The 25,506-nt window shown below is 36.1% G+C and overlaps 1 protein-coding gene across 9 annotated transcripts in view; it reads left to right on the top strand.

Moving 5' to 3' along the window:
- Nucleotides 1-16,915, top strand: part of CCDC102B (coiled-coil domain containing 102B) — a 229,234-nt gene extending 212,319 nt beyond the window's left edge. For 3 of the 9 annotated variants that reach the window (XM_057313347.1, XM_057313342.1, XM_048218486.2), the window contains 2 exons: nt 2,570-2,617; nt 11,571-16,915. In XM_057313347.1, the coding sequence (XP_057169330.1) occupies nt 2,570-2,608 (39 nt within the window). In that variant the 3' untranslated portion in view covers nt 2,609-2,617; nt 11,571-16,915. Of the gene's footprint in view, nt 1-2,569; nt 2,618-2,812; nt 4,319-5,617; nt 8,751-11,570 lie in introns of those variants that run through there. The other 6 variants (XM_057313344.1, XM_048218485.2, XM_057313345.1 and 3 more) reach the window with 3 other exon arrangements.
- The last annotated feature ends 8,591 nt before the right edge of the window (nt 16,916-25,506 follow it).

Below are 25,506 nucleotides of genomic sequence, written 5' to 3'. Positions count from 1 at the left end.
TAGCCTCTTAACTACAGAGAACAAACTTATGGTTACGAGAGAGGAGGGAGCGGGGGCAGGGTGTTGGGTGAAATAGGTGATGGGGATTAAGGAGAGCACTTGTGGTGATGAGCACCAGGTGTCTTATGGACGTGTTGAATCACTGTATTGTACACCTGAAACTAATATTACGCTGTACATTAATTAACTGGAATTTGAATAAAAATTTTAAAAAATTATTTTCACAGCCAAAAAATAAGTAAAAGTAAAATGTTGATAGATTTAGACAAACTCTCCCCCCAAAAAAGTATCTAGATGATTTCTATGTCCACTAACTTGGAAAACCACAGGTTAACACATGGTGTTTTCAAAATGGATTATAATGCCCTTTGTAATAACTGTAAATGACTTTAGGTTATTTCTGATTTGGCATTATTGAAGAGTGTGTGAGTGTGTGTGTAACTTTAGTAATTATGGTAAATACCTTTTGTTAATGACAATTTCAAATTACTTTCAAGGATGTTTTATACACTTCATAGTTAACTTAAATAAACATCACAAATGAAATTTATTTTCCTCCTGCACTAATACTTGAAAATCTGGTTGTCTGTGCTGGAGGCAAATTGGTGCCTGTTTTGGTGGCATGTCCTTGACAACATGGGGAATGAGCAGGGAAATGTGAGAGGTCTGCTGTGCCAAGGTGAAGCAGGTGTGGGGGAACAGTAGCATATGGAGAAATAATTAGCTGGCTGAGTCTGTGTTACAAGAATAATTTTACCTTAAGCCAGTTAAAATTAATTATCCTACCTTAAGCCAGATAGAATTAATTCAATTTCTCCCAAAGAAACTGTTTATTTGGCTCGATTTGGGCAGACGTAGCTGGAATGTTTTTTAGCCACATTAATGAACATTTCATAATTAGAACTATGTCCTTTGGCTCTGTATACAAATAGGAAAAAAGAAAGAAAATTTGGATTTACAGAATTTTAAAGCCCAAATGTGTCCTTTTCTCCAGATAATTATCTGAGTTTTAATGTTTCCTGAATGAGTCACTGCTTATTAGCTTAACTTGTACCATATGAGGATGCCTTTTTCATTCTTTTTATTAGATTTGTCTTATCCACTTTTTTTATTAGCATGTAATCCATTTTAAGATAAAATTCATTTCAGTTTTTATTTTTAATGATTATAAAGGAAATATCAGAGTATTTTTTTTCAAAACTAGATAAAAACATTTTCAGTTTTTTCTGTGATGAGGCAATATGAATTTTCAAATGGTGCTATTCATTCCATTACTTATTTCACATGTGTTTGTACTATATAATTTTCAAAGTACAGAAGAAGAATGTTAAGACATAGTTTTATAAAAGTTAAGGTATCTCATCTATTATATGTTAAAAAAATGCATTTGAAATCAGGTATCTATTCTTTCATTTGTTTATTGATTAATTCAACAAACATTTGCTGAACTCAGAATTTGGTTGTAGGTATCCAAAAACAGATAAAGAATAGAAAGGTATATAATACAAGGAATCTGATGACTTAGGACTTGGGGGGCAAACTCCATGTTGGATATACAGGAATGACCCCTGGTGGACCACCACAGAATAGGCCTAACTAGAGGATGGGTTCCTCAGAGAAGGTATCAGGAAGAGACAGAGTTCCATGACACTGTTTCATCGCTGTCGCCGTGGTCACTCTACCTTAGCTACAAGATGGGGATACAAGTCACCCTATGACCGGACTTGCCAGATCTGTAATTTTTTTTTTTTTAAGATTTTATTTATTTATTGAACAGAGGGAGACACAGCTAGAGAGGGCATACCAGCAGGGGGAGTGGGAGAGGGAGAAGCAGTCTTCCCGCTGAGCGGGGAGCCCGATGCGGGGCTCGATCCCAGGACCCTGGGATCACACCCTGAGCCAAAGGCAGACGCTTAATGACTGAGCCACCCAGGCGCCCCAGCACTGTAATTTCTTGTTGCTACTCTTCCCCCACTGAGATCAGCTCCAAATTCAGGCCTTGCTTGAGCATATTTCTTTTCCAGCATCTAAAGCTTATCTGGAGCTCTAGCTGTAAGAGATTCAAGAAAATGTAGGTGTTTAGTAATCCAGGAGGGAAAACTAAAAGAACACTGGAATAGATGTTGAGACAGCCAATCTATATTTCAGACACGCACAGTGTAGGTAGGGAATGTAAGGGTGGCAAGACACACAATGTAACAGCTGTCCTCATGAAACCTACAGTCAAATCAAATAATCAGCAAAGAAGTCTATAATGGCGACTGTGTTAAATGCTGCAAATTAATAGATTTATGTCATTGCTTCTTCGTGGGAAATGATGCAGAATGAGATCAGAAAGGAGAAAGGAAGTCATCCCCCAGAGATGCCTGGTGTAAGAGCTTTCCATACCAAGTGAATAAGTTCAGGGGCATATTTGCTTTGAATGAAGTTTGGGGAAAACCAGTGAAATCTACTTTTCTGAGGTCCTTCTAAGTATGTGGGGTAGAGGAGAAACATGACTGTTGGGGAGAGAGAACTTGGAAGAAAGCTGCGGTTCTGAGGCTCTAAAATCCTGTCTACTACTTCGTAGGTCCCTGGCTTGGTGATGAAGCTCCCAGGACTGATCTGAAGACTGCTGGTAAGCAAGGGGAGGAGGCGTGCTAGCAAAAGTCCATGTGCTGTGGAAAGGGTGGGGAAGGCACAAAAAAAGAAGTCATGGGATCTCCTAAATTGACTTTTAAGTACTCCCCACAAATGATCTGGTGGCTATACTTAGTCTGTGTAGCTAAAGGAATTGTCCTGTTATGACCTTTACTTGTTGCTTTATCCTTAGGTCCTGTTGTTCGTCTCTGTCCAGATTTTTTGCACTGAAATTAAAGTACCTTTCTATGTCGTTTTAGGGACTTTATCTATCAATTCAGATTATTCTTGGTGTATGCTAATGATATAGCTTAGTTTCTGTAATGATTAAGCCTGTACCAAATTGTTATTTTGGAAGTTTTCTGTTAGTATCTGCAGCAGAATACTTGTTGATTACTTATTCATCTAAGAATGACGACATTTTGCTCTGTACCTTTATCTCTTTTTATTCCAAACATTGTACACTATAATCAGTATTCACCTCACCATAGAAATAGAGTTATTTTTATTGGGATACAATCTGAAAATAAATCTCATCTTCAAGTAGAATATAGACAGGATGACACTTATGTCAGACTATGTCCCACCATTTTATTTGCTATATGCACACTATAGAATTCATATACAGAGAAATATATAATACATATTACATATATACCTATTATATATATATATATGTAATATATATAAAACATCCCCCCATTACACACACAGACATGCAGAGCTACATATACATAAGAAAAGTGTAACAATGTGGTAGGCCAAATATTGATAAATCCAAGTTGATAAAGACAATTAGGAAGTTCCTAAGGTTTTTTATTAGGATAATGATCTGGTCATCTGAGATCAGAAGATATAAAATTTACGCTTAAATCTTTATTTTATCAAGGCAAAACATAAATGTGTTTGGAGATTCACCATCATTTTATCTTATTAGTGGGTGGCTGTTGTTTGGGAAACGCTAACATCTATTCACCTGGCTTCTACTTAACATACAGTTTTTTCCTCTAGGATTAACTCCACCCCCAAATTTCAGGCTACATCCTTTGGTTAAGGTTGGATAGGTGATTCATGTTTATCTAATCAAAACATTTAAGTTTTCCAGGCACACATGCTAGTATGGGCAGGTAATCACACCAGAGACAATTAAATGTAATGATGCTTAGACTTCTTGAAGAGACACACTTTCTTGTTGTTAAAAATTAAACTTAAAGATTGTAAAAAACATCATACTTTCACTGGGAGCTGCATGAGAAGGAGTTGAGGCATGGAGAGGGGCCTGACGAGGTGACATAATGAGCCTCTCTGGCTTAAGCCATAGACTGGATTAAGATACCCCTGGGAATTGCAAATAACGCTGCTATAAACAGAGGGGTGCATGTATCCCTTTGAATTAGTGTGTTTATATTCTTTGGGTAGATACCCAGTAGTGAGATTACTGGCTCGTAGGGTAGTTCTATTTTTAACTTTTCGAGGAATCTCCATACTGCACCAGTTTGCATTCCCACCAACAGTGCGTGAGTGTTCCTTTTTCTCCACATCCTCGCCAACACTTGTTGTTTCTTGTGTTTTGATTTTAGCCATTCTGACAGGTATGAGGTAATGTCTCATTGTAGTTTTGATTTATTTACAATAGCCAAATTATGGAAGGAGCCCAAAGGTCCATCAATTGATGAATGGATAAAGAAGAGGTGGTGTATATATATATATATATATATATATATATATATATATATATACACACACACACACACACACAAAATATTATATATATATACCAATATATATATAAACCAATATATATATAAACCAAGAAACAGACTCTTAACTATAGAGAACAAACTGATGGTTACCAGAGGGGTGGTGGGTGGGGGGGATGAGTGAAATAAGTGATGAGAATTAAGGAGTACACTTGTATTGAGCACCGAGTGTTATATGGAATTGTTGAATCACTATATTGTACACCTGAAACAAATATAATACTGTATGTTAACTATACTGGCATTAAAATAAAAACTTAATAATAAAACCCCTAGGATTTTCAGTTGTGTCCATGAATTTTCTTCTCCATTAAAGAAAATTTGAATTGAGTTTCCAATAAATTCCAATAAATAAAAATGTGTTTTCCAACAAATCAAAACAGTTGCAATAATAATAGCAAATATATTCTTTTTAAAAGGGAATTAAAAAAAGGATAAAAGGGAATTTTAAAGGAATATGTAGTTTAAATAAAAAATAAACTCCTTTGTTTCAAGAAAACCAAGGAATCGATCTCTAAGTTTGTTAATCATTATTAGGGTAGGCAAGTGGTATTTAGCTTTTAGCCAGCAAGTGTCTATTATATATAAACATAAAAGGGGAATGACACGAACATATCTACATACACAGGTGTGGTGAATAGCACATTGTGGAATATGGATAGATGTTTTTTTTCACATCCATGTTGGAGAAAACTATTCCCTAATATATTTGGTAGATTTATCTCCTGTTTGAAGAGATATATTCCATGATATATTTTTATTACTTAAATGTCATAAATGTCATAATTTTAAATAATTTCCCCAACTACTAGTTATCAACACTTTATATAAAATGCTAATGAAACTAGGTTATTCAATGTGTGTGTGTGTGTGTGTGTGTGTGTGTATACACAAATATTTGGAAGGGATACACACTAGTAGAAGATGGATTAAAAAGTTTATTATATTGGCCACAGTCTTATTAGCAGAAGTGCTGCTTCCTCTTATGGCAATACCTTAGAGAAATAAATATAGCTTTGTCATCTGTTTTTACCCACAGTAAGCTGAAAAACATTGGCTTCCTCATAAACTCTACTAGGTGTATTTCAGTAATTAATTATTAAAATTTTGGAAATTCAGAAGTAGCATTGTGGTGTCTAGAAAAAGTGTTCACCTTATTATAGTAGTGAGTATCCTGGGATTTACGGAGAGTCAACATACAGAACTATGTTCCCCTCAAAATTCTTTTATTCTCCTAGAGACACACAGTATGAAGTCAAACTCTGCTACAAGTTTAGTGTCAAAGGAAACTTTTCCTATTTAAGCCCTCGTTATGATTCTCTTAGTGTTTGTGGATGTGAGGTGAGATCATTATACAGTTTATCCAACAAAAACGATGTTGAGGTAAGTGTAGTTTATTCATATCTATGGTTTCAAGATGTGTGAGAGAATAACTTCAATGTTTGCCGTGGTGAACTTTGTATACATTCTTGCATTCTTGTTTTATAACAGGTCTTAATTACCAAGATGCTATGGGTATTTCAAAATTTTGGTTCAATTTTGGCAGGAATCTGAAGGTCGCTATATCCTGAAGAACCACATTATTAAACCTTAAAAGAGTCACCCAGTTCCTCTTATAGTCACTACGGACAGAAAATCAAACAAACGAAACCTGTCTTCATGGATTTTGCATCTTAGTGAGTAATAGAGATAACAATATACAATATGTAAGTATGTATTCTTTATGAGGAAGAATGTCAATTTCACGGAGCAAGCAATATAGCAAGATTCCAAAGGAGACAACTAGAGTTCTCATAACAAATCATCGCAAACCTGTTCCTTAAACGTCGGAAGTTTATTCTCTCACAGTTCTGTAGGCCAGAAAATCAAAGTGGAGTTGCCAACAGTGCCTCTCTCCCTCCAACGGGCTCTTGGGGAGAATCCTTGCCTGCCTCATCCGGCTTCTGGTGACTTATTTTTCTTTTACTTACGGCCACATAACCCCCAGTCTCTGCCTCCATCTTTGCCTGGCATTCTTCCCCATGTTTCTGTTTCTGACTTTTAAGCACTGCAGTCATTGCATTTAAAACACATCTTAAATCCAGGATGATCTCATCATGAAATCCTTAATTATATCTCTAAAGACCATTTCTAAGTAAGGTCATATGCATAGTTCCTGGAGTTAGGACTTAGACGTATCTTTTTATGGACACAATTCAATACACTGAAACGACTGATAAACAGATTCATTTGCCAGTACTCCCCATGTGCTGCAAGTAGACAAAATTCAGTGGATCAGAGCACGAGTGTTACAACACAGCAAAGGGCAAAGGTACCAGCATGGTTGGGTTAGTTCCCTTGTCTCCAAGTCCCACTAAGTGATGTATGAACCAGAGGTGGCTCCATATGCCCTCGGCAGCATGAGGGCTGAGCCAGGTGCCCTTTTCTAGAGATTGAATAGCAGTAAAGGAGTCATGTTGTGGTCACCTTGACCAACTTAGCTACCTACGTGACTAGCTACTTCAGAGTGCATTCAGCAATGATGTGCAGGGACATTCAGGGTCATAGTCAACTGCCTCTTTCAACAATTGACCCCTCGGTCCTATATATTCTTGGCAAATTTAAATTTTTATAACTGTACGCTGATGATAAAATAATGGTCCCAAAGTTGTCTACACTCTACCCCTGGAATTTCAGAATGTGTTGTTTTATATGGCAAAAGGAAATTTGCAGGTGGAATTAAGACCGCTAATCAGCTGACATTAAATAGAGAGATTAACCTGGAATATCTCCGTGGGGCCAATGTAATCACAGGGGTCCTTAAATGTGAAAAAGTCAGGCAAGAGAGTTCATCAGAGAGCTGTAGAACATGAGGGACTTGACCTAGTATTGCCATCTTTGAAGATGGAGGAAGGGGGCCATAAGCCAAAGATACACAGGATAGCAGGCTGAGGATTGCACTCAGTGTCTACAACCCAAAAAAGTCTCTTCAGTGACAACCAACAAGGAAACAGTGACCTCCATCCCACAACCTCAAGGAGCTAACTTCTGCCAACATTCTCTGATTAAAGAAACAGTTTTCCCCCCAGAACCTACAAAGAACAATGCAGCTCTGTCAACACCTTGGCTTTAGCCAAGTGAGACCCATGTCAGATTTCTGACCTCCAGAATTCTAAGATAATATATATGTGTTGTATAACCAGTGAATTTGCTATAATTTCTTGCACAACATTGGGGAACCACCCCAATGCTACTGCTCTGCCACTTGGATTTGATACTCTAATAAAGGCTGAGACCAATTGCATTCAATTTTCATGTAACACTTGATCAGTGCTGTTATCAACAGAATTCCAATCAGCAGGATGAGGCCAACCAGCACTGCTGACCTCAGCATGCACCTCAGCCTATGGAATAAGCCCTGGAGGGGAGTGGTGGGTCTTATTTCAGATAACTGTTTAACCTTCTTTTCTTATGGCATGTTACATCCCAATAGTAGAATTAATCCAGATACAATGAGAAGTGTTGGCAACCCTATCTCTCTTTCTTGTCCAGCTAGAATGTAGCTTATGAGTTTCTCATTATAACCCATACAAGGGTTACTGATCTAGGGTTTGTGTTATCTCACTGTGGACCTAGGCTACTCCAGTTTGGGATTTGCCATTGAACTTGCTTTGGCTTAGTATTACATTGATTTGGTTAAGCCACAAGAACATTGTCACAAGATATTTGCAGCTTCAATAACCATGCATAACAAAACTCAAAATCAATTGGGGGCCAGAAGAAGCATCTGAATTTGCATCAGTCCAATGAAACAAAGTTGTCCCACGCTGTGTACGTGTGAATGCACGAGGGTGGTCTGCATTTATGAGCAGTCGTTGGAGGCATAAAGCCCAATCCACCTGGCTACACCCATATGGGCTTTTCCGTTCCCTGGAGGGCCTGAATAGGGAAAACAAACTCTGCGGTGAGTCAGGTGGCTAGCTGCAGTTCCTGCTTGACATAGGTGGGCCGGGTAAGTAATATACAGGAATAATATACTGAATACGGCTTCTACTAATTGAGTGGTTATTGAGTATGTACCATGCCTTGTGTTGGGTATAGCACAAACACGGCATCATATAAAATCTGCTGATAGTCTTTTTTTAAAGATTTATTTATTTTAGAGATTGTGGAGCCCAACGCAGGGCTCGATTTCACAACCCTGAGATCATGACCAGAGCAGAAACTAAGAGTTGGACACTTAGGGGACTGAGCCATCCAGTCCCCCCCTCCCCCATAGTGTGTTATCATTCCCATCGTAAGGCTGCGAAACTTGAAATTCTGTGAGGTTAAGTAACACAGCCAATGAGAAAAGGAGCCTGTATTCAAACTTAGGTTTGAAGTGAAAGAAAAGCAATGAAGAAAAAAGTTATTGGAATCATGTTGCCTTCCCATGAACCAGAAATTTAAAAATTAGAAGCAACCTTGGCAACAAAATTGCATTAAGCTTGTTGTCGTCCTATCACCTGGAAAATAATATCACACATGAGTAGCCACCAATGCAGAGTACAGGGCATCCTGGGACTGGATTTGTCTGCATCTGCAGGGGTTGGATTCATAATGGATACATGAAACCCAGGGGATGCCTTTAATTTACTAACTATGACAAGGGATCTCTGGCTCTCATCAGCAAAACTTGCTGTTTGTCCCAGAGCTGCCTTCACAAAGTGCTTGTTTTGTTCCATGTTTACTGCTCTAAGTAGCATCATTACCAACTGAGGAACTCTCCTAGGATTGACATAATAGAGCAGCCTATTTCACTAAAATTAGTCTTCTAACTTCCGGTCCATGTCTGCCTCTCTGCCGCCTCTCTTCCTCCTTTCTGTTAACACTTATCCAATCATCTTTCTATTTCTATTGACTCGTGCACCCAGATCTGGTTGGAGATATCAACAAAAGTGCAACGTCCAAACATACTGGAAGCACAGCTTCTCAAATTGGAAAGAAATTTCCATGTGAGAGGAAGCAGGTAGATCAGCTGACTCTTATCTACCTCCCCCCCCCCCCCCACTATTATTCTCCTGTCTTAAGTCCTACTGCCATCCACATACTAGCCCATGCTAGTCCTCAGTTTAAGGCTCTGGTCAAGTACTGAAGAAATAAAGTATTCTCTTGATCGCACTTAACTTAGTTGGGTTATATGACCACCTTACTTATGCCAGTGTTTCTCTAGTTTTAGTGAGTTGCCAGAAGCACCCAGAAGGCTTGTTAAAGCAGTCCCCACACCCAGATTTGCTGATTGGGTATTTCTGTGATGGGGCCTAAGTACTGCATTTTGAACAAGTTCCCAGGTGATCCTGATGCTGCTGGTCTGGTGATCACATGTTAGAAACTACTGGTGTATGCTAAGGTACTCAGAAAAGAAGCATGGAAAAATCAGAAACAACTGGTGCTCCCCATAATGGCAGTTCTCCGATCCTGCTGTGGGCAAGCATTCTATTAAGTTCCCCCATCTTAGTTGTTCCTACAGCCTCTGAGAGAACTATAGTTCTCACCTCTTTGGTTCTTGACCCTAGGTTCATATTAAAATTGCTTGAAGAAAAAGTAAATTAAAAATAAATAAAATTACTTGGAGCGCTTATGAAAAAATACTCAAGAAGATGCTCAACATCACTCATCATCAGAGAAATGCAAATTAAAACCCCAATGAGATACCACCTCACACCTGTCAGAATGGCTAAAATCAAAAACACAAGGAACAACAAATATTGGTGAGGATGTGGAGAAGAAGGAACCCTCATGCACTGTTGGTGGGAATGCAAACTGGTGCAGCCACTGTGGAAAACAGTATGGAGGTTACTCAAAAAATTAAAAATAGAATTATACAGCAATTCCACTACTGGGTATTTACCCGAAGAAAATGAAAACCCTAAGTGTAAAAGATATATACACCCTCTGTGTGTTGCAGAATTATTTATAATAGCCAAATTATGGTAGCAGCCCAAGTGTCCATCAATAGATGAATGGATAAAGAAGATGTGGTATATATCTACACATATATACATACATACATTGGAATATTATTCAGCCATAAAAGAATGAAATCTTGCCATTTGCAACAACATGGATGGATCGAGCGAGTATAATGCTAAGTGAAATAAGCCATCAGAGAAAGACAAATACCATATGATTTCATTCATGTGCAGAATTTAAGAAGCAAAATAAACAAAGAGACAAACCAAGAAACAGACTCTTAACTATAGAGGACAAACTGATGGTTACCAGAGGGGAGGTGGGTGGGGGATGGGTGAAACAGGTGACGGGGATGAAGAATACACTTACCATGATGAGCACTAACATATAGAATTGCTGTAACGTACAATCACTATATTGTACACCTGAAGCTAATATAACAGTGTATAATAATTATACGGGAAGAAAAAGAAAAAGAAAGAGGAGATACTCAGACACTGTTAAATCATCTGGCCTGTTGCAGTGCTATATTTTTTAACTCACCCCCACCTGAAATGCATCTCATGTGTAGTCAGGGTGTGGTAATGCTGCAAGCACAAAAGGGGGCCAAGTCTGCAGGCACTGAGAACTTTCCTGGCCCCCGCCCAACATGTTGGCTCAGATATCCACGGTTTCCCAAGTTGAGGTTCATTTCATTGGGTTGTACATTCTCTACCTAGAGATGCTGTGTCCTAAATGATGACACAATGAATGACTTCAGAATGAGACCCTGCCCCTTTGCTCAGGGCATAGCTACTCCGAGAAGATGGAACCCTACATTATGTCAAAAGTTCGGAAAGAGTGGATGCAAAACTAGCGAAGCACCCAAGCAGTCATTAGTAAAAGTTCACTGTACAAACAGCAGAAATAGCATTCGCGAACAGGGGCTCTCAAAACAAACATGGATTGAGGCTCAGCAGTATATTTTCGTTAAGCAGCTTCTATAGGGAGGACGTAGTGACTGTTTATTCTTCACAGTGATTCGTTATAATATTAGAGTTTTCTTAAGTGATAGGGAATTGGCTAGTAGTTTTCTCATGAATTTTGGGAAACAGCTTAAGTTTTGCTTATGACGCATAAGCAAGAGGTGAGTTCGTCTTGCAAAATAAGCTAAATGAAGCTTTGTAGTTGAGACTAAACTGGTTTTGTTAGCTGCAGGAATTTTCAAGGCTAATCTCCAGTTGTTTTTGATTTCGACAATTACAATGCCCAGCCCACCAGGATCTTCAGAAGTTATATTGGAGGCCACGTGCAGGTGATAGCTTAAAAGAACTGAGGAAGCAGTTCTCCATTTTCCTCCTCCCTCCAGCCGTCTTTTAAGGTAAGCTTCCACTCGCTGCTTTTCCCTCATTCGGATTCCTTTTCCCAGCTACTCATATCCTCCACAAGGAGATAGGAGCAGCCTCACATCAGGAAATGGAGCACGAGGTAAGCCATCTCCTCATGTCAGTGTTTATTCCTGAGGGTTCTGACCACAAAGCCTGCTCCATTTTATGTTAATGACATTATTCTTGTTTCGGGAACACTTACTATGCAACTGTACTGTTTCAGGGCTGCAGCATCAACAATTTCTATGTATATTGGTTACTAATTCAGATGAGTATCACTGATATTTTTTTAAAGATTTTATTTACTTATTTGACAGAGAGAGAGGGGCAGTGAGAGAGGGAACACAAGCAGGGGGAGTGGGAGAGGGAGAAGCAGGCTTCTCGCTGAGCAGGGAGCCCGATGCAGGGCTCAATCCCAGAACGCTGGGATCCTGACCTGAGCGGAAGGCGGACACTTAAAGACTGAGCCACCCAGGCGCCCCAAGTATCACTGATTTTTAGAAAGTGGAGGGAAGCTATCACTCTGAGCCAGTGTATGTTTGGAAGATAGCACAGTAGTCTATAAACATACCTACCAATTATCATCCCCCCCACCATGAAGCCCCCTGGCGAACAGGTACATCGGGGAGCCCGTTATAGTCTGTATGTGTCATTCTAATAATTCACTTTTTGGTAATGTATTATCTATACAGAAGCTATGAGACTGGGTGCGTGAAATACCAACCTCCTAATATTTCTTTGCTTTTTATAAACCATCTAGGAAGAGATATTCTGATCGATATTACATTTATAAATTAATTGTAGAGTTTCCTCTGATGGGAATAAAAATTTAGCAAAATATTGTTAAAACTGGATAAAAAAATCAGGATGAAAAGAAAGCCAAGATGGATGTATCATGGCTTTTGCTAACATTTGGTGAGAAAGGTAATGCACAAATACTTCATGATCTTTTCTTGACTATCGGATATTATAATAAAGGCTATAACAACATAGATTATCTTTTAAATCTGTAAGAATTATGAAATTTTCAAAATGTAACCTGGGAAATGAAACTAGGAGAAAATGTAAACCTATTTTTTAAATTTTAATCAAATAGGGTACCAATATTTACAATTTTATGTTAATCAGGGCTTCTGGCTTTTAAAATGTCTATTATTTCTTTAGACCAGCAATGATGAATCAGATTATGAGATCAAATACCTATAATTATTTATAAAACATGCATTAAGGCAAGATTGATTTGAAATTTTCTATTATAATTATTTCTTTGACTTGCTCTTTGTATCTAGTAATATAAATAAAGTAGTATAATTTTAAAGGAGATAGGAGTTAGCAAGAATATAATTCTCTTTTAGAACAACTCCAATAGACATAATTGTTCAGTTGATTTAAAGTTAGTAATTGAGTATTTTCAGATACATGAAGTCATGAATACCAAAGGTATTATTAAAATATTTCCATAATGACTATGATTGTCATAATTTCCATAAATGACTATTATTATTAAACTTCATTATGTAGTGAATAATTTTGTGGCACTGCCTTTTTTACATATCTGTTTTAAGATGTAATTCCCTTTTGAGATGGTTTTCCTTCCAAGGTTTACTCAAGTTTAATTTGTGTTCATTACTTTTCTTTATGGAGTGTATTTATTAATTAAAGTGCGGCATGGTCAATTCTTTCTAAATTAAAAATGACAAATTATTACCTTAAGCGAAATTTGAAAAATCAAGCATAAATGAATCAGGACAATACTACGTTTTAGCTTGTTCTTTAAGCTTTTCACATGTTAATATTCTCCTGCCATGGCTTATACAAAGCTCATACAGTGAAGGAGTCAAAGGTTAGAGTTTGTATGAAACTTCAATTGTTTGTACTACCTGGAAATATTTGAGCCTAAGATGAATGAAGTCCGCCTGTGTAATGTTTAAAAGTATGGTGCGGGGGGGTGGGGGGGGACACATGGACTCCAGAGTCAGGCATATATTGGTTCCAGAATCTGGATAGGTTTTTTGAAACCTCAAGTCCCAGGTTCTGGATTAAAAGTCCTTCCAGAAATATTGCAAGCATTAAATAAAATCATTTATATAACGAACTGTAACGTGTGGTGCATGAAAATTCTTCCATTCTATTTAAGCCTTTACTTATTTATTCAACAAATATCTGTGAATGCCTCTAATGCAAGAGCACTCTGGTAGGCACCAAAGCTACTGTGTTGGAAAGAGAGAATTAGTCTCTGCCTAATGGAGTTCAGATGCTAATGCTCCATGGTGTTTACCTCCCCTGTTTCCTGTCTTCATACCACCGGTCTCTTTTACCCTGTTTATGAGAACACATTGAGTAGCAATCTCCCTTCCTCAGAAGTGGCCTAATAGTTCTCAGAAATGACATTGACAACAAGAGATGTGTAGTTCTCTATCTCAGTTACACATGATTTAACCTCAGTAGTTGTTACAGTTAAATCTAGTTAGCTAGATTTTTTTGAAGGTGAAAGGATACTAAGTATGTCCTCTGTCTCTGAGGATACAGTAGTGACCAAGACAGAAAATGCCCTAATGGTTTGTAAAAACCTGCTGAAGAAGAGGGGCCAGATTGGAATGGAATAAGAATTAGAATGGAAGGTGAAGAAATGGAAGAAACTATTATAGATTCCTGTTTTGAGATATTTGTGAAATTTAAAAAACAAATAGAATAAGAGTTATATTGGGTAGTGAAGTAATTTTGTTGTTGTTTTAGAAACCTGCGCCTTTTTTAATGCAGATGAGTAGAGAGTAGAGCGTTGGAAAGGAGACCACCAATGATTCAGGTTTTCTGAATAGATGGTTGAATTGGCTACAATAGGACGGGTCATCTCTTCTACCGCATTAAGATGGGAGGAGGGCCAAATGTGTGCTGGAGCAGGAATCTCCTTCTGTCAAGAGTAAGACTGATGTTTTTCTGGGCAAGTGGATTTTGGATAGAGAAGAACTATGGATTATTGCAGGGCAAGAAAGTGAAATGATGGATGATGGTATTTAAACTCAATAGTAAGAGAAGCGGCAGAGATTTTTGGTGAGGAGCTGGAGGTCATAACCGGCAGAACAGGTGTGTGTGTAGGTAGTGGCGATTGGAGCAATGAAGCAGATCAGCTGGAAGATTAGGAATCTGTGCTCAATGAATTCCTTGGGTTTAATCACATTGATTTTAAATCATCACAACTAGAGATCGGTAATTAAAGGTTATGTATTTTTCATACCTATAAAGGACATGAAAGACATTGAAGATTCATTATCAGTTTTGTGGGATTGAAGCAGAAGTCTAATAATTTGAGTAGAAAATGTGACCTAATAGAGGCCTTTTCTCTCAAGTTCTACACAGCAGGGTGTCAAAGCTAGTAAAGCCTTAATTTCACCCTTCAGTGTGTCATAAGACTAAAAACTTCAATTTTGACCAAATGGATGGAAAGGCTGTGTAAAGAGTTTTCTACCCGAAATGGGATAATTTCATCCTTCTGCTGAGTTTTCCACTTTACAAAAGCATCGGTTTTCCAACAGACTGCCTTTGCATTGGTTTTACTGAGGAAAGAAAGTGGCTTTTATTGAACCCCCTGCTGGTGGGCTGACCAAAGCTTCCGTTTTCCTCTGAGGGAGAAGCACCAGGGAGCCAGAGCTCTTTAAGCATTAAAAACAGGGTTGGTATTTCAACGTTAAATTCTACTTTCCATCTTGCCTAGATATTTCTAGAAGTGAATGGGTTTATTTCAGTGACTTAATTTGATTTAAAATTTCGGAGAATGTATTTCTGATAATTTGATAAAATTTTTTGGGGTCCTACCTTTGTTAGACCAAGTACAAATAGAGTATATGGGACAAATTGCGTGTGTGTGTGTGTCTGTGTCACATACCTAAAATCACCATATCTACCCTATATTTAATATTTTTATGATAAAATTTATTACTATAATCACCACACAACCCTACAAATCAAAACAGTAACTGTTGCTTTCTAGACATGAAGTTTTTTGTTTGGGTTTGCATTTTTCATTTTCTTCTTCTTTCATTTCTCCTCTAACATCCCAGGTTTCCTGGGATGAATTTGGTAATCACACAGATCTTGCTGGAGAGATCTGCAAGCAAACAGGGCAGTGCAATCTGTAAAGGACCCAGATACTTTAACATCTATGTGATGTATAAGTATGCAAGATGCATATAGATATTTTTATAGGCTATTCTTTATTACAGCTGTTCTCAGGATACTAGTAAAAGCAAATCTCACTCTCCTTATAGTTTAATATACAATAAATTATTAACAGATCTCACAAAGAAAATCAGTGAATGGCATGAAAATCATTCCGTGATGTGGTCATGCGGATTAGACACCTGAAACAGGGCACGATGGGGTTGAAATTAAAGATTTGCTGAGTTCTTCATGTCCTGGGTTCTGGTCTGCTTGGTATCTACTGGGGAATAACTTTTTAAATCAATATGAAGGCAGCATGTGAGCTACCTGCCCAAACTGGCAAATCTAATAAATATAAGGGTCAAAAGTGTAGTCACTGATGTAGGGATTTTCTTTGCAGATTGCCAGAATGTAAGTTTTAGATGGTTACCTTAATTTTCTCCATCTTACAAATGGCTCTTTGGTTGAATTTAGGGACATTATATTAGTAAAGTCTGGTTAAAAAAGCAAATATTAATGTACAATGTCAAGAAATCTATAGAAAACACAGTATCCCAAGAGCAAATATATATACACATTAGACACATTTTTTTTCCAATGAACAAGTGATTTATTAGAAAAGCTTATTTAAACTGTTAGAGAATTCTTCAATTATTCTGATTTTTAGTTTATACCACATCTTTCATTTAAAGGCATGATCAATAAATTTAGGGTTTTGTTTTGTTTTACATTTCAAAAATCCAGCCACCTTAAAATTTTAAGTAGGTATTACAATTTGTTTTCAAAAGTATCCATTTTCTTAGACATAATGTAAATTTTTGGTACAGATTTTTCGTATACTTATTTTAGCTGCCCACTGTTGTACACTCAGGAAATCAAAGAATCACTTGTATACAATAAATTTGGTCCCTTAAGTGAGGCATACTATTAAGCTGAATATTTTTCACACTCAGAAGCCATAATGAATGAATTGGGAAATCTGCTACACTTTTCTTCCAATTAAAAAAAAAAAAAAACCATAAATTATCATTAGTTGACAGAATTTCAGCTGAACCTTTAGGTACCTATATATTTGAAAAAGTAAAACAATTGGAGGAAAACGTTAATAACAAAAATTTAATTGTCAAAACTAATAATTATGTAATATTTCATTACATAATTATATCAGAAGGCAATTTGTATTCAGGCAGTGTTCACTGTGCTTATAACATAAAGCTTAATTTAAAATTTTAAAATAATTGTTATTTTGGATTTATATAAGCTACATAAAATTTTTAATTCCAAAACCAAAATAAATGTGAACTTGAAGGATTCTAAATTAATCTCATTTTGGTAGGCTTCTGTTTTTTTGTTTTTTGGGGGTTTGTGTGTGTGTGTGTGTGTGTGTGGAAACACAAAGGGGATTATTCAAACTGCAGAAGGTTCTCACTACTACCTTTTATAGGATGTGTATAAAGTAAGATATACCTAGTCTTTGCATATCCTGTGAAATGAATGGCTTTCTAGAGAGAGAGCTCTGAGGACAGTGAGCCTAATGAAGTGATTGGGCAGTAATTAAGCCCCTCATTAGCCCCCTTTTATGTATGTTTTGAAGGGAGTTCTGTGAATGAATGGATGTACTCATAGCCTGATTGATACTGTGGCCAGACTTCTCTTTCGAAGGGAAGTATGATCTGTAAGTCACTACTGTCTAGTGGAATTCTTTATTGTTTGTTTTGTACAGCAGGGGTTTTACTGTTTGCTATTGATTTTTGCCAGCTGTTGGATTCTTTAGCTAAGTGGGCAAAGTATATTATTGCATTTTGTATGAATACATTGTAAGACCTTCATATTATTTAGGATAGACTACATTGTTATATTGGACCCAAAATATATAATGGCTCAGCATATTAGAATTTATATTGTGTTCATAAAGCTGTCTAAATAGGACCCTAGCACTCCATTTGTCATTTCATGATTTCCGAGAGCATACATTCTCAATATGGGCCATTTCATCCAAGGGGGTAAAAACTGGTGGGGGTTTTTGGGGGTGGGGGCGGTAGGAGCAAGGGGAGCATGAAATGGGTAGGGGTGACAACAATTTTAGTATTACAATAGTCTGTGGTCCTCCAAAGGGCCACAGTATGTACACAGATATATAGCACAGTATATTTATGGTCTTAAAGTTTTATGAGGATTTTGAAAAAGTCTGAAACCATCTCTTGGCGAAGTTAATAATGGAAAGGCGGGTTGAGAATCTATTCTAGGGACTTGCTCTTGTTTTTGTTTTTTCTTTTTTTGCTTCCATTTGACAGAAGATGATAGCCACAAAGTGTATAGAAGGGCTTTATGACCAAGTATTGGAGTGGTTGGAAACACTCCTGCCCATAGTGATTGGCTAAAATACAGTCACATGACTGCAGATAACTTCGAGGGAAGCTGAGAAATGTAGTCTAGCTATGTGTCCAGGAACCCACAAACAAGTTTTAGTGCATAGCTAGTGATCTTTAAATTCCGATTCATAGATGTGTACCTATCACAGAGTGGATATTCAGTGAGTGTTTCCTGAACTGTTTGTTGAGCTGATGTATGGATCTCCACGTCAGCTTCTTCTGACATAACTCCGATTCCAGCTCTGTAGATCTTGTCAGTGGATTGTTGGCCAATTATGGAGAATTGTGAGTCCATTTCCCTTTTATGGGATAATTCCTTATTCAGTGTTGATACGATGTAATTAACCAGTATTTTTGTGAATTTAGTCTAGGCTTTTGTTTTGTCTCTTTTTTTGTGTAATATTGTGACATTTAAATATGAATTTCTTATATAAAGTGGCTCTTATTAGTAATCTATTAATATCTTGATTTTTTTAAATGCCTTTTTAAAGAAAGATTTATTTTAGAGAGCATGATAGTGGGGTGGGTGGTGACAGAGGGAAAGGAAATCGTCAAGCAAACTCCCCACTGAGTGTGGAGGCCCACACAGGGCTTAGTCCCAGGGCCCTGAGATCATGACCTGAGCTGAAACTAAGAGGTGGGCACTTAATCAACTGAGCCACCCAGGTGCCCCTAAAAAAATGCTTTTTGAGCAATTATTTGTATAGACATACAGTAAGTCATCCTGAATGGAGAAGCATTACTTTTCTTTACAATCACCAAGTTACAAAATTGTTTATGCCACAATATAGCTTGGGATTGGTTATGTTGGAGAGGACTGAAGATAAAAACTACCTTAAAATGCAAACTGGGTGCTTACAATTTTAGTGAATTCTTTGGATTAGAATTTCTTTCTCCTTTATTCCATTTTGCATAACACAATCTTCTGAAAAAATTCCTAGAGGCTAACCTATTCATTTCAAAAAAATACTTAGCTCAGGATTAGATTTGAGATAATAGGGCTTGGGGAGGAAAAAAAAATACTGTTATAACAAGGAATAAACTTTGGTTCTGGACCTCACCATGAAACACACAGATCATTAAATCATTCTATTTATCTTAATTTTCTGGTAAAAAAATGAGGAGCCTTCTTAGGTAAACTTTATAATTTCTTCTGCTTTATTGGCAATGATACAGAAAGGCTCCTCTCTTCCTAAATCTCCTTTCTGCTCTTGAGTAATAACACAATTTAGTTTAATGTCCACTAGGCATCTTGAGAACACACACAGTCTTATTTGTTGAATAAGTATTCGTGTCCGTATTTTTAGTGTAATTATAGTGCACATTCACTTTCTATTTTGTACCTCTGACCAGTATATGTTGAGTGATTATGATCTCCTCCCCTCTATGTTAAGAATTTTTTTAAGTATTATTTACTCAAAAAATCTTAGGGAGAGATTCTTTTACTGTTTACATTTTATAAAGGAGAAACTTGAGGTGGAGGAATGAATGACCCAAAGCTTGTCAGTAGAGAGCCGGATTCGGATCCACGGCTGGCTGCCTCCAAAGGTCACCTCACCACACCTGGGAATTGTTCCCCGTAACCTGGCCACAGGTACGGAACAAAGGAAAATCTCCCATTTCTTGCTAATTTGTCCACAATTTGAAGCTGAATTTTAAGGAAATAAATTTATTTTTACCTTTTATAATTTTTCCAAGGTTTTTGGAGACCAAATGGTCTTCAAAATAATTATAATTTTCATTTTCTCCATAAAACATTTCTAGATATCTTAACATCATTTTGACTGGTAATACTTGACTTTCTTGGGATAGTAGAGAATCTTGATGGGATATGTAACCAAATCCATAGGGCCTGATACTGGGGCAGTCATTCATGAATTTGAGGAAGGCTGGGCAAAATACTTGATGAGTATGTATATAGTTGTTAATTGTCGAGCTCTCGTTTCCTTAGACGGTTCAAGAATATTAAGTGATGGATTAGTGGAGCTGAGTATCAGTTTAAAACCTTGTTGTAGGGGTGCCTGGGTGTCTCAGTTCATTGAGCATCTGACTTTGGCTCAGGTCATGGTGTCAGGGTCCTGAGATCAAACCCTGAATGGACTCCCCACTCAACAGGGAGTCTGCTTGTTCTTCTCCCTCTGCCCCTCCCCCAGCTCCTGCACTTTCACTCTCTCTTTCTCTCTCACATAAAATCTTTGGGAAAAAAACTTGTCGTATAATGGTATCAGGCTTTATTACAATCAAATTGTAGAAGTGCGTGTATTGTAATTCCTATAATATAATGTAAATATAATTAGGATAATTGCCATTAACTGAAACTCATAATCTTCTTAATTTGAATTTTAAAAAATTAACCGTGTAACAAAAGTAGAAACAAGCCCAACAAAAATCCAAAAGAATGTGATTTCTACCTACTACCAGTGTATGGGTGAAATAAAGGCTATTCTTAGTTTTTTTAGTGGAGGGAAACATTGTTTTTACTATAGAAGACACTTATATGCTAGAAGGTACTGCTAGATTAAAATAAATTTCAGAAGCTTAGAATAGATAATAGAGGCCTTTAGATAAATTTTTTCATTTTATTTTCCTTTTGCATTTAAGTGAAATGTCTCCTCATCTTATTTTTTAATGTTTCCTTTCAACAGATTAAACTCTAATGAAATTAACCCAATGCACTCAACATGCAGGCTCCTAATATTCTGTGATTAAGTGGCAGTATTAGATGATTTACCTCATTAAGGTACATAAACCCATGAGTAATAATGAATCAGTTGAACATGTGGGTTGCCAATTCTGATGCATTTTTTGCCTACTACAAAACATATGTATTTCAGTGATCATATTGGCAACATTTTCACTAACATAATCAATTAGTTTCGTTTCCATTTTTCCCAGATCAAAATTCCAATACCATTTTTTCAGTATTCCATTTTTTAGATATTAGGATCTTTCTGGAAAATAGAAATACAAGAAATATTAGATTATACAAAGTAAGGAGATTTAGAAATACTTTTTAATTAGTGAAATAAGAATTGTACAAAGAGCCATAATGTTTTAAGTATATTTAATCTCGATTTATTGAATATTGGCATCTGAAATAGTTTTTGATATTCAGCCTTTGTTATCATAAGTATTTGTCACTTGTGAATGTGTATTTGTGAAATGCTTGAAATTTTTAAAGGAATTTCAAGTAAAGCAGAACATGTAGTTGTCATACGTGTTTTTTTCATTTGTTTTGTTTTGGTTTTAATTTTTTTTATAATAGCCAAAAAGTATCCCACAGACAACTGTGTCTTCATATACAGACTGTTTCTTTACATTAATGAATCACATTGCATGTAGGGAAAATCATCTTATAAAAACTAACATTTTGTAGTCAATTACATGGAACCCTTACTAACTTTTAATTATATATAAATTTGCTCTTAAAAATCTCAAGGGGCTCCTGGGTGGCTCAGCTGGTTAAGCAGCTGCCTTTGGCTCAGATCATGATCTCGGGGTTCTGGGATTGAGCCCCACATTGGGCTCCCTGCTCAGTAGCGAGTCTGCTTCTCCTCCTCCCTCTGTGATCTCTCTCACTCACTCTCTCTAAAATTAATAAATAAAAAAAATATTTTTAAAAAAATCTCAAAGTTGTGATATAGAAGTTAATGAATTCTCAAGAGCAATTACATTTCTCATTACATAACAATTGTCTTTGTTTTTATAAACTTGGAAAAAAGCTTAACTACTTAGGAATTTGCAAGTTTTGTAGGTAAGTCAGTATTTAAAGCAGGGTGTGTACTGACCTTTAAATGGCAATATATATATTAAATGGCAATATATAAAATGGCAATATATATATGTATATATATTCACTTGTCTATATATATAGACATATATATGCATATATATGCATATATGTATATATATTCACTTGTCTATATACATATATGTATATACACTTGTCTATATGCATATATATGCATATATGTATATATATTCACTTGTCTATATACATATATGCATATATATGCATATATGTATATATATTCACTTGTCTATATACATATATGCATATATATCTATATATGTATATATATTCACTTATTTTTGTAAAGTTTCTGACAGATTCAAAATACATATTAGGTTCATTTTTGAGTGTGCTGTTGTATTGTTGGGCAATTTTGTTGTCACTTCTCAATATTTTTCAGACAAAATTATTTTAAATTGAAGTATAGTTGAAATATAGTAGTTTCAGGTGTATAATATAGTGATTCAATATTTATATACATTACAAAATCACAATAAGTCTAGTTACCATATGTCACCATACAAAGTTACTATAGCATTATGGACTATATTCCTTATGCTGTACTTTACATTTTCATGTCTTTATTATTTTATATAAAAATATATAATTTGTTGAGAATTTGTAACTTTTGAGTTGAGAATTTGTAACTTATAATTCCTTTCCCCTATTTTCACCATCCCCACACCCCCTGACCTATAACAACCACTACTTTGTTCTCTGAATTTGAGTCTATTTATTTTGTTTTTGAGAGTCTACATAAGTATTTGCCTTTCTCTGACTCCTTTTACTTTGCGTCACACCCTTTAGGTACATCCACATTATAGCAAATAACACGTTTCATTCTTTTATGGCTGAATAACATTCCATTGTATATATACCATATCTTTATCCATGCACCTATTGATGGACACTTTGCTTCCATATTTTAGCAATTGTAAATAATACTACAGTGAACATAGAGGTGCATATGCCTTTTCAAATTATCTTTGGATAAATACCCAGTAGTGGAATTGCTGGATCATATGGTATTTTTATTTTTAATTTTTTGAGGAGCCTCCATAGTGTTTTCCACAGTGGCTGTACCAATTTACATTCTACCAACAGTGCGTGAGGGGTCCCTTTTATCCACATTCTCGCCAACACTAGTTACCTCTTGTCTTTTCGATGCTAATCGTTTTGACAGGTGTGGGGTGATATCTTATTGTGGTTTTGTTTTGCATTCTTGATAATTAGTGACGTTCAGCATCTTTTCATGTATCTTTTGGACACCTGTATGTTGTCTTTGTAACAATGTCTGCTCGGGTCCTTTGCCCATTTTTTAATTGGATTGTTTGTTTTTATGCTTTGAGTTTTATGGGTTCTTTATATATTTTGGGTGTTAGCCCCTCATTGGGTATGTCATTGGCGAATACCTTCTCCCGCTCAGTAGGTTGCTTTTTTGTTTTGTTGATGGTTTCCTTCACTGTACAAAAGCTTTTCAGTTTGATTTAGTTCCAATTGTTTTCTTTTGTTGCACTTGCCTGTGGAGACAGATAAATATATATGTGTATATATATATTGCTAAGACCAATGCCCAAGAGTTTACTGCCTGTGTTTTCTTTCAGGAGTTTTATGGTTTCAGTTCTTATATTTAGGTCTTTAATCCATTTTGAGTTTATTTGGTATATGGTGTAAGAAAGTGGTCCATTTTCATTCTTTTGCATGTAGCTGTCCAGGTTTTCCAAACCTTTTATTGGAAAGACTTTTCTCTATTGTATATTCATGCCTCCCTTGTCGCAGATTAACTGACCATATAAACATGGGTTTATTTCTCAGCTTTCTCTTTAGTTCCATTGATCTATGTGTCTGTTTTTGTGCCAATACCATACCATTTGATTACTGTATCTTTGTAGTATAGTTTGAAATCTGAGTGTGTATTATCTCCAACTCTGTTCTTGCTCAAGATTGCTTTGACTATTAGGAGTGTCTTGTGTTTCCATCCAAATTTTAGTATTAATTCTAGTTCTGTGAAAAACGCTATTTGTATGTTGATAGGAATTGCACTGACTCTGTAGATTGCTTTGGGTAGTACAGATATTTTAATATTCTTCTAATCCATGAGCATGGAATATCTATTTGTGTTTTTAATTTCTTTCACAATGTCCTATGGTTTTCAGAGTACAGGTCTTTCACCCTTGTCTGATTGCTGTAGCTAGGGCTTCCAGGACTATGTTGAATAAAAGTGACAAGAGTGGGTATCCTTGTCTTATTACTAACCTTTGAGAAAAAGATTTCAGTGTTTCATCATTGAGTATGATTTTAAGTGTGGTGTTATCGTTGTATTGTTTCAAATATGTTGAGGTAGTTCCCTCTATACCCAGTTTGTTGAGGGTTTTTATCCTAAATGAATGTTGAATTTTATCAAATGATTTTTTAACTGATTCAATTTGTTTACTAGTAATCAGACTGTTCAGATTTTCTATTTATTCCCGATTCAGTTTTGGGAGATCATATATTTCTAGCAAATGACCCATTTCTTCTAATTGTCCATTTCACTGGCTTATAATTTTTCATAGTAGTGTCTTATAATTTTTGTATTTCTCTACTGGTTGTAACTTCTCTTTCATTTCTGATACTATTTATTTGGGTTCTCTCTCTCTCTCTCTCTTTCTCTTTTTCTCCCATAAAAGTCTGGCCGAAGTTTTATCATTTTGGTTATATTTTCAAAGAAGCTTCTTAGTTTTGTTGATCTATTTTCTTTGTATTAATTTTATTTCCACTCTGAAAATTATTATTTCTACTAACTTTGGGCTTTGTATCTTCTTTTTCTAGTTCCTTAGCTGTAAGATGAGATTGTTTGAGATTTTTCTTGTTTCTGGAAGTAAGCCATTATTACTATAAATTTTCCTCTTAGAACTGCTTTTGCTTAGCTCATAGATTTTCTTAAAAATAATTCCATTTTCATTTGTTCCAAAGTATTTTTTTATTTAGTCTTTGATTTCATTGACCCATGGTTGTTTGATAGCGTGTTCCTTAACCTCCACGTATGTGTGTTTTTTCACTTTTTTCTTGTAGTTGATTTTTATTTCATACCACTTTGCTTAGAAAAAATGCTTGATGTGATTTCAACCTTCTTAAATTTGTGAAGACTTGTTTTGTGGCCTAACATGTGGTCTGCCCTGGAGAATGTGTCTGGAAAATAATGTGTATTATTCTGTTTTTGGATGGAATGTCTACATATATGTTAAGCCCATCTGGTCTAATGTGTCATTTAAGGCCACTGTTTCCTTATTAATATCTGTCTGGATGTTCTATCTATTATTTGTTGTATTACAGTCAGTTTCTCTCTTTATGTCTGTTTCTATACCTATGTACATCTATGTTTGATACATAGATATTTATGGTTGTTATATCCTCTTGTTGGATTAATCTCTTTATCATTATGTAATGCCCTTCTTTGTCTCTTGTTTCTGTCTTTGCTTTAAAGTTAATGTGATATAAGTATTGCTGCCTCAGGTTTCTTTTTA

The sequence above is a fragment of the Ursus arctos genome, unplaced genomic scaffold (genome assembly GCF_023065955.2).
Source record: "Ursus arctos isolate Adak ecotype North America unplaced genomic scaffold, UrsArc2.0 scaffold_17, whole genome shotgun sequence".
NCBI lineage: Eukaryota > Metazoa > Chordata > Mammalia > Carnivora > Ursidae > Ursus > Ursus arctos.
The sequence above is the reverse complement of the archived record's forward strand: the minus strand, read 5'-3'. Positions and strand labels throughout refer to the sequence as shown.